This window comes from Saccostrea echinata, unplaced genomic scaffold (genome assembly GCF_033153115.1).
Source record: "Saccostrea echinata isolate AGI-Se365-2 ecotype Australia unplaced genomic scaffold, CSIRO_AGI_Sech_v1 ptg000028l, whole genome shotgun sequence".
NCBI classification, from domain to species: domain Eukaryota; kingdom Metazoa; phylum Mollusca; class Bivalvia; order Ostreida; family Ostreidae; genus Saccostrea; species Saccostrea echinata.
The window spans coordinates 17,011,722-17,022,500 of NW_026889777.1; the positions used below are offsets into that span (position 1 = coordinate 17,011,722).

Here is a 10,779-nt window from a genome sequence, read left to right on the forward strand (position 1 = left end):
TTTAAGTGAGAGCTATTTAACTGCATCAAAAACTTTTGACCTTGAACTTTCCTATGACCTTGACCTCACTGCTTATTTTTAAAGAAATCATTTAAGATGTTTTTGTGTAAGCTTATGCACTTAACATAATTTCCTGAGAATTTATCATCTATATCGGTGAGAATTTATCATCTATATCCAATTTTTTAAGATTTCAGTTTCAATTTTAAAGAAACTATTCAAGATATTCTCATCAAACTTCACACTAATACAAATTTTCACTTTGCATTACTAATATACTTTATGCGGGGCATTCATGTCGTATGGACATATTTCTAGTTTCCAATAAATTTTAAAATCAGATCTCCCTATAGCCTTAAGAAAAGCCTATTGATTTTGAGGTCCAAAGGTCAAACATTTATATATTGCAAAAAATGCTTACAGGTAATAAATTTTTTCAATGAAGATATGTATCATAACTCCTAGTGTCTTGGAAAAGACCATTATTTACTTTTAGGTGAAAGGTCAAGTAAGAAATTCATACAATGCCAAAAAAAAAATGTTCATGGATGATTACTTGGTTTTCTTTGAGATTTCATGTGGAAATTTTTTAAGTCCCAATGACTTAAAGAAGACCCCTTTTAATTTTGCAAGTCAAAAGTTCAAGGTGAAAAATTCATATTTTTGCATAAAATGGTTTCCTGGTGATAACTTTAGTTCTCTTTGAGGTTTTGTAATGATTTTTTTTTAACTTTAGTAAATATGACATTAAAAAGACCCCTATTGATTTTAAGGTCAAAAGGTTAAAGCCTGTAAGGTCAAGGTTGACCTTTTTTCTTTCTTCATCTCCATTTTTTTTTTAAGTTCTTCCACCCTCTTTTTTTTCCTTAAGCAGGGAATTCAAATTCTCTGAACCTTTTTTTAAGTGATCATGATAATCTTTTCTTTTCTTTTTTTTTTAAAAAAAAAATAGTAATTGTTTTCCAATATTTGCATTATTTTAAGGGGAAATCATAATGAACTAACATAAGTCAAAATTTTTTCAAGGAAAACTGCTTGAATTTATTATATTTTGCAGAATCTTTGTCATGCCTCGTAGGAAGAACTGGAGGGTAGCTTCGGCAAAGATGGGAAACCAGAATCGAGCCAGCAATGACAGTAGACTTGTGGATACTGGCCACATAAAAAACAGTACAAAGGACCCAACAAGCGACGTAACAGTTGACGGACCTTTGAGACTCGTGGACACTAGCCACGTAAAAAATAGTACAAAGGACTGGGGGGATACTGCCTCCTTAAAAAGAGTACAAGATTTGCCTTCGGGCGCCAGTAACATTGCTAGAAACATTGCTAAAAACACTGCTACAAACTCTGCCAATTTGCCTTCGGGCGCTATGAACTCTGCAAATATGCCTTCGGGCACCATGAACTCTGCAAATATGCCTTCGGGCACCATGAACTCTGCCAGTTTGCCTTCAAGCACTATAGATTCAAAGAGCTTGTCATCGAACTCTATGAAATCAAACAATATGTCTTTTGATGCCAAGAATACTGATAATTTTTCTTTAGGTAAAAAAAACATAGCTCATTTATTTCCTTCAAACAGCCCAGAACAGGCTACAACATGCATGCCTTCCATTGAGAAAACGTTGCCTATAACAAAATTATTTGGAACAATTAATCAATCTAGTAATTTGTTTCCAGCTTTTTCAAGAGGAGTTCAGTGCACATGCAATGCTTTGATGTCCATCATTCTTCAAAATACATCTACTTCAGTACAACTTGATGGTGTATTATTTGCTGGAGATGATTTATTTAGAGTCAGAATTGCAGAATTACAATCATCCGTTCAATTTGTATCAAAAATGCTACAATTTCAAGAACTTCCCAGGTCTGTGCATGTCAATGACAACCAGTATGAAATATGCTATTTTGAAGAGATTTATGGAACAGTGACTCATATTGATTGGGATCAATCATGTCAAAGTAATAATTTGAAGGAAGGCATTGAGTTGCTCTTTATGAGGTACAAACAGGGATTAATTATTGTTGGTGGGATTTGCTCTGCAATATATTTGAATGAGGAGAACTCTCCTGTATTTTTTGATTCACATTCCCACGGAGAAGATGGTCTCTCATCTGGAGATGGTAGAGCTATTAAAATTACTTTCAGTGATATTGATCAACTTGTGGATTACATGTTTGCATTTTATAAAAGTTGTAATATTTCAATGATAAATCAATTTGAGATACAACCATTGTCTGTAACACGAAAAGCAAAGGTGTCCATTTCAGGAAGTGAAAGACTATCTTTAATTGACAAGTATTTTGAGTTCCAAGAAAACATGTCGAAAAAAATTGTCACTTATGAATCATCACAAGCAAATAGAAAAGAATATATGAGAAATTATATGCGAAAAAGGAGGGAAAACTCGGAAACAAGAAAAAGTGACAATGCACTATGTGGTAGAAGTAAGAGTAAAGCAAGATTAAGTAAAGACTTCAAAGACAAAGAACTTGCTTCCAAAAAAATTGCCAGAGAAAATGCAGAAACGAAACAAAAACACAGGAAAAGCACTTTGAAAAGTAAAGCTAAGGCAAGGCTAAGTAATGAATATAAAGAAAAAGAACTTGCTGCCAAGAAAATTGCCAGAGAAAATCCAGAGACAAAGCAGAAAGACAGAGAAAGTGCTTTGAAAAGTAGAACTAAAGCAAGATTTAGTAAAGAATTTAAAGATAAAGAACTTGCTGCCAAGAAAATTGCCAGAGAAAATCCAGAGACAAAGCAGAAAGACAGAGAAAGTGCTTTGAAAAGTAGAACTAAAGCAAGACTTAGTAAAGAATTTAAAGATAAAGAACTTGCTGCCAAAAAAATTGCCAGAGAAAATCCAGAGACAAAGCAGAAAGATAGAGAAAGCACCTTGAAAAGTAGAACTAAAGCAAGACTTGATAAAGAATATGAAGAAAAAGAACTTGCTGCTAAAAGAATTGCCAGAGAAAATCCAGAGACAAAGCAGAAAGACAGAGAAAGTGCTTTGAAAAGTAGAACTAAAGCAAGACTTAGTAAAGAATTTAAAGATAAAGAACTTGCTGCCAAAAAAATTGCCAGAGAAAATCCAGAGACAAAGCAGAAAGTTAGAGAAAGTGCTTTGAAAAGTAGAACTAAAGCAAGACTAAATCCAGAATTTAGATCAGAAGAAAGAGAAGCAAAAAGGATTAAAAGAGATGATGTGCAGCAGCTGGAGAAGGAACGTTTATATAAACAGCAAAGTAGAAGAAATAACAGAGAAAAAGAAAGGGAGATTGAAAAAGTTTCTAAGGCTAAAAGAAGGCTTGATGCAGAATTCAAAGACCATGAAAACATATTATTGAAGAAAAGATGTTATGGTAATTGTTTAGATGACTGCATCAAGAAATTCCTTGATCAAGTCAAAATTGGCCCAATTTATGTGTGCACATGTTGTCATCAGACTTGGTTTTTCAAAAGCGTTGTGAAGTTAGATACAATTAATCTTAGTGCTAGTAGTAAAAGTATTTGTACTGGGTTAAGATCTGTGGATGGCATGGAATGGCTTTGCTTAACTTGCTGTTTGGCTCTGAAGGATGAGAAAATTCCAAGACTTTCAGTTAAAAATGGAATGAAATGGCCTGTGAAACCAGACGCTTTGAATTTACACCCACTGGAAGAAAGGTTGATATCTCAACGGATACCATTTATGCAAATAAGAGAATTACCAAGAGGAGGCCAGATGTCAGTCAAAGGAAATGTTGTTAATGTTCCAGTTGATATTCAGCCTACTATAAATGCCCTTCCTCGGCAAATGGATGAACATGTGACTATAGCTGTGAAATTAAAGAAGAGATTATCTCACAAGTCGGCATGCTTCACAGAAAATGTTCGTCCAAATGTAGTAATGAATGCATTACAGTGGCTTATGAAAAACAGTGAATTGTATAAGAATTCGGGTATATTGATAGACCATTCTTGGAGAGATGAAATTGAAAGAAGTAATGAGGAAACAGTACAAGAACTGATTGGTACTTCAAATGATACTGATGATCGTGAACTTGAAGGAAATGAAGATGGTTTTTGTGAAGTTAGTTCAGATGATTGTATTCAAGGCAACTCTGACACACTTGTTGATGAAGCAGACAATGATACCAATAAACTTTATGTATTTGCCCCTGGTGAAAACCAAAAACCAATAAGTTTATTTGCAGATAAAGATGCAGAATATCTCTGTTTTCCTACAATATTTTGTGGTCATCGGAGAACTGAAAATGAGGATAGAGAAATTCCAGTACACTACAGTGATATTGCAAAATGGGAGTTGCGCAGTGTTGATAGACGAGCAGCACAATCTGTACCGAACATCTTCTTCAAATTGAAGAAAATTCAAATTAAACAAGTTGGTGACAAAGTTAACTTGGCATTGAGAAGATGCAAATCAGACGGAAAGAAAATCACTGCAGAACAAGTTTTGAATCCAGCCTCTGCAGAAAAAATTGTAAGATTAAATGAAGGGTACTATATATTCAGAACACTAAGAAATTCTCCTGCATATCTTTCATCTAAAAAGAAAGATGTTTTTGCCATGATAAGGCAGTTGGGTCTTCCAACCTGGTTTATTTCTCTCTCGTCAGCTGATACCAGATGGCAAGATTTACTCAAAACTTTAGCAACACTGGATGGAAAAACACTGTCGCAAGAAGAATTAGACAACTTGAACTGGAATGAAAAATCAAAACTAGTAAAGCAAGATCCAGTAACATGTGCAAGATTCTTTGACAACAGAGTTCAACTATTCATCAATACTGTTCTAAAGAGTCCTCACAATCCGCTTGGTGTTGTCACTGATGTGTTTCGAAGAGTAGAATTCCAAAACCGAGGTTCGCCACATATTCATATGCTGGTATGGACAAGTGATGCACCAAAGTATAATGAAAATAACATTGAAGAAATTGAAGCTTATGTTGATAAGTATGTCACTTGTGGGTTGCAGGAAAATAATCCTTTTATGAAGCAGCTTGTAGAACTTCAAGTACATAAACACTCAAAGACATGTAAAAAAGGCAGTACCGGAAAATCTGTATGTAGATTTGGATTTCCATTGCCACCTTTGCCCAAAACTATGCTTCTTGAACCCTTAGATGTTGATATCGAGCATTATAGAAAGACATATTCTGATATTCAGAGGAAAATGAATGATTACAAAGATGGTTGCAGTTTAGACTATGAATCTTTCTTGCAGACTGTTGTACAAATGTGTGAGGATGAGTATATCAAATGTATACGAGCATCCCTAAAAGGTCCCAAAATGTTTCTCAAGAGAAGTCCATCTGAGATGAGAGTGAATTACTACAATCCATCAGTGTTGAAGGCTTGGAATGCTAATTTGGACATTCAGTTTGTACTTGATCCTTATGCCTGTGCCACATACATTGTTTCTTACATTAGCAAATCTCAAAGAGGAATAAGTGCTATGCTTGAGAAGGCATCTCAAGAAGCTGCAGAGGGAAATATGGATCTTAAGCGCCAAGTTAGACATATTGGAAACAAGTTCTTAAACTTTGTTGAGGTCAGTGCACAAGAAGCAAGCTACTTAATTCTTCAGATGCCACTTACACAATCCAGCAGAGAAGTTGTTTTTATCAATACCTCACCACCTGAAGACAGAGTATTCTTACTCAAACATCAAGATGAATTGAATGAGTTACCAAAAGACTCAACTGACATTAAGGCAGATGGTATGATACAGAGATATGCAAGAAGACCAAAACAAATAGAAAATTGGTGTTTAGCTGATGTTGTTTCTGAGTTGGAAGTCACTTTTCCAAAAGAAATGGAAAAAGAACTGCATGAGGAAATGAATGAGGATAACCCAGAAGAAAATTCTGAAGAAAATATTTTCACTGATCAGGATGTTTTAGTTCATTTAAAAAATGGAATTAAGATCAGAAGACGAAAAAACAAACGGGTTATTAGATACGTTGGATACAGCCAAAAAACAAATTCTGAACAGTATTACAGAGAAAGAATTCTCCTCTTTCTGCCATGGAGAAATGAGAATGCTGACTTGCTTGGTACTTATCAAACTTATGAACAGCATTACAGGCAAAAATCAAGTATAATAAACATGAAACAAAAGCAGTATGAACATTTTGTTGAGGAATTGGAACAAGCTCGACTTCAAGCTGAAGAAGATCTTGATGATATGGAGACAGTAGCACCAAATACAGAACATGCTGAGGCAGAAGATGCAGAGATAGGTTCTGAACCATCTGAGGAATTTGTTCATTATGATCCTGATACAATTCAACACAGAGATTTTGATATTGGTCCAGAACTGGGCATGTCCTCAAAAGTATCTGAGACAGAAATGAGTGCTGTTCGTATTCCTGATGAGCAGTATTATAAACTTCTGCAATCCCTGAATACAAAGCAAAGAGAATTTTACAATCATGTAACAAACTGGCTTCAACACAAAGATGAGCCATTGTATGCTTTTCTTACTGGCGGGGCAGGTGCAGGAAAATCAGTGGTTATTGATGCCATTTTTCAAACATTACACAGATTACTGTACTCAAAAGAAGGTGAAAATCCAGATGATATAAGAATATTGCTCTGTGCTCACACTGGCAAAGCCGCATACAATATCAAGGGAACGACCATAGCATCAGCATTTCACAGGAAAATGTATCAAACTCAGCAGCACATGAGTGCAGATGAATTGAACACATTTAGGACAAAGTACCGTAATTTGTCAATTGTGATAATAGATGAAATTTCAATGGTTGGAAATAATATGCTGACATTTATAAATGATAGACTTCAACAACTTACTGGTAGAAAACAAGATTTTGGTGGTATTAGCATCATAGCTGTTGGTGATTTATATCAGTTACCACCTGTTGGAGACAAGTGGATTTTCAAAGACCTGTCTAATCCTGGTCAGAGTTTAGCAAAAAATTTGTGGCTTGAACATTTTCACATGCATGAACTAACTGAAATCATGAGACAAAAGGATGACCTCATATTTGCTGAAATGTTGAATCGACTTCGTGAAAACAAGATGACAGATGAAGACAAAGAACGTATTTCTCAACGTATCATCAGGCAAGACTCTCCAACCTATCCTAAACAGGCCCCTCATCTGTTTATTGAGAACAAGTTTGTTGATTGCTTTAATAACAATTTAATAGAAAACCTTTCAACTAGTAAAGTAAATGTAAGAGCAGACACAGATGTGATATCACAGACAAAACTTTCTGAATCAATTAAATTAAAACTAGTTCAAAACTTGCCTGAAAACCCAACATCTACTGGACAATTAAGAACCAATCTTGTTATTGCTGTAGATATGCTCTATGACATATCAGTGAATCTTGATGTTACAGATGGATTGACAAATGGAGCTTCATGTGTTGTGAAATACATAGAATATAAACACTCAAAATTAAGACCTGCCATAGTATGGGTTCTGTTTCCAGATTCTAAAATAGGTATTTCAAGAAGACACCAGTACAGCCATTTGTTCAGCACAAATATTAACACTACATGGACTCCTATATTTGAAGCTAAAAGAACATTTGTATTTAACAGGAAGACATATGAGAGAGTTCAGTTTCCACTTCAACCATCTGCTGGAAAGACAATCCATAAAGCACAAGGAGCAACTCTTTCAAGTGCAGTAATCAGCTTAGCACAGACAAAGCAGCGAAAAATTCCTCATATACATTATGTCGCACTCTCAAGAGTAAGGTCACTTGATGGTCTATTCATACTGGATTTTAATGAAAAGAGTCTTTCTAAAGATGAAAATGTTGATAAAGAGATGGAAAGATTGAGGGGAAATAGGTTGAAGCTCTCATACTCACCACTTTACTCAGTTTGTAAAGACATCAAATTTTTGTTCAACAATGCAAGATCTCTTCACAAACACTTCTTTGATATAAAATCGGAACCAAGTGTTTTAGCTGCAGATGTTATTGGTATAGCTGAATCATGGCTTTGTGAATTAGACTCTGAGATAGACTTTACTTTGGAAGGTTTCACAATGTTCAGAAATGATGCTAATTCTTCCTATGTCAGATCACATCATGGCATTGTCATATATCTGAGGATTCAATTACAGTGTGTGTCATACAACTCTTTTACTTCCAAATCTGTAGAATTTTCTATAATTTCATTTATGTTATTGGATTCTCTAATACAATGTGTAGTTTTATACAAACAACCTTCTTGTACTCTTCAGCACTTTAAAGATATCATGAAGAACCATTTGCTACCATTTGTTAACAAAAATGAAAGAACGGTAATAATGGGAGATTTTAATTTGGATTCAAATACTGGCCAATATGCAGATTTCCTAAACTTTATGAAAGAAAAGTTTGGTTGTGTCCAAGTAATAAACAAGGTAACCACAAAAAACAACACACAGTTAGACCTAATCTTTACTAACTTTACTAATATACAAACAGATGTTCTGCAGGCTTATTGGTCAGATCACAATATGGTTTATTGTGCAGCAAATATGACTTAAGCAAGGCTATTCTAATGATAGAACTGCATTTTAAGTACATACTGTAATTACAAAACCCTCTGGAGCACAACAAGGGCAGTATGTAAATATTTAGTTTCCAATGGAAACTAAATGTTTACAAACTGCCTAGAGTGGTTCAAGCAAAAACAAGGGTTGCCACTCATCAACTACCTTGTTTGTCCCAATAACTTCCATGTAATCCATGTTTAAAATTTTTAATTATATATATAATTTAAATTCACATAAATCTGCTTATTGGACAGTTATTGGGACAAAAAAGTGATTCTAAATTATTCCCATGAGATGATATTATTTAGTTCAATATGTATAGAACTTAAGTAGCCCTTATTAATTCAACAAACAGGTGAAAACAGTGTATCTTTTGTATTTTATACTGTTTAACCACAATTCAAACTCTGTATCAACATTTTTGTTAGAAAGATAGTGACTTAATATTTGAGAGAGAAGATAAATATGTACTTAATAGAAATTTGCATGTAAACTTCTGTAATAATGAAACATTTAAATAGAAGGGAATGTTGAAATACTAATATCTGTTAAAAATGTCATACGAATGTATTAAAATGTGGTATTATGTTATAAGTTTTATCTGCAAAGTTATTGATTGATTGAAAAACTGTTACTTAAAACTTTATAACAAATAGTTCCTTTTAGGTTTAGATGAAATAAGTAATGAAGTGGCAGATAGCTTCACTTCTCTGTAAATGATTTTTTTTTTTTTTTTTTTTTTTTTTTTGCAATTGATGTTTTTGTGTATGTAATTTTTATAGTATCTGTTCGGTAAAATGTGTACATGTATAAAAATTAATATATTTCATCTCATGGGCATTTAAATCAACATTGATTCCTATTGTATATTAACTAATAGATACATTGAATTTAAGAACAAGAAAGCATTTTTGTGCTTTGCACATATCTATCAGATATTATGCAATTGTTGATTATTTATACAATTATTATGAAGATTATATTAACAATATACTTTCATTGTGTAATTATCACATTAGTGTATCTCTGAAAGACATTGTACTAAACAGAACTGTTGTGCCCTTGGAGACAAAGACTAACTTCCTATATATGTTACATGTAAAACTGTTAAATCAACTTTCTGTGTCTGAAAAGACTGGCGCTCCATATGTTACATGTAAAACTGTTAAATCAACTTTCTGTGTCTGAAGAGACTGGCTCCATATGTATTAAATCAACATTCTGTGCTTGAAAGACTGGCTCAATATCTTACATGTAAAACTGTTAAATGAACTTTTTGTGTTTCAAAAGACTGGCTCCATATATTACATGTAAAACTGTTAAATCAACTTTCTGACTCCGTGTGTTACATGTTAAACTATTGAATCACCTTTCTGTGTCTGAAAAGGTAGCTCCATTCTAAAAATACAAGCTCCATATATGTTACATGTTAAACATTTGTATCTTCATTCTGTTGAACATAGTTGTATATGAAGAATTCATTTGTCATTTTAGTTTCTGAATTTCTGAATTTTTTAAAACAGAATTCTTTTTGAGGATGTTAAAAATTGCTGAATTCCACAAGAGCAATTTTGAATTTTCTAACTGTGATATATGCATATAAGTACCACATTCACCCTGAACAAGCATTCATGCTTCTTTTTAGTACTCAAATTCTGTTGATGAAAGCATTTACTTATTTAAAAGAAATGGTGTTTGAAGCCTACACTTTTTTTTTTTTTTTTTGAAATTCTTATCACTAAATAACATGTATTTAGAAAATTTTAACACCAAATTATATTTACCAATTTTGTCCAATACCTTAAAACAATTATGCATTTTGAAGCTCATTTATTAAGCTTTTTTAAATTAAACCACCTCTTTTTCAATGTATATTTGATTGCAAAAAGGCGGATGCTATAAAAATCTTTATTATTGTTTTATTTTCTTTTGACCAAAGTGTTTATTGGAGCATGCAAATACAACATTATATTTGAATATGTGAAATAAACAGTGAGCATTGTTTAAGATTTATTTCTCAAATTTGAAAGTTCTACATGTATATGAAAGTCTTCATAAATGTATTCAGGTCTTTGAACAACTTTTAATCTTTCTTTTCGATTTCGGTATGTAAGATTAAAGAAGTTGTTCTTTACAATGACTGAATACAGCTATTTTGTGATAGCATCTGAAAGTTATTAGTTTTTAATGATGTAAATATTTCATTACTCTGAATTAAAAAGTGTTGAATGAATATAGATTCACTGAT

General features: G+C 33.2%; 1 protein-coding gene across 1 annotated transcript in view; it reads left to right on the forward strand.

Annotated features, from left to right (window-relative positions):
- Positions 1 to 1,067: 1,067 nt before the first annotated feature.
- LOC133193581 (uncharacterized) overlaps positions 1,068 to 10,779 on the forward strand; it is a 13,569-nt gene continuing 3,857 nt past the window's right edge. Inside the window, exon 1 of the mRNA XM_061329542.1 lies at positions 1,068 to 8,066. Coding sequence (XP_061185526.1) covers positions 1,068 to 8,066 — 6,999 coding nt within the window. The remainder of the gene's footprint in view (positions 8,067 to 10,779) is intronic.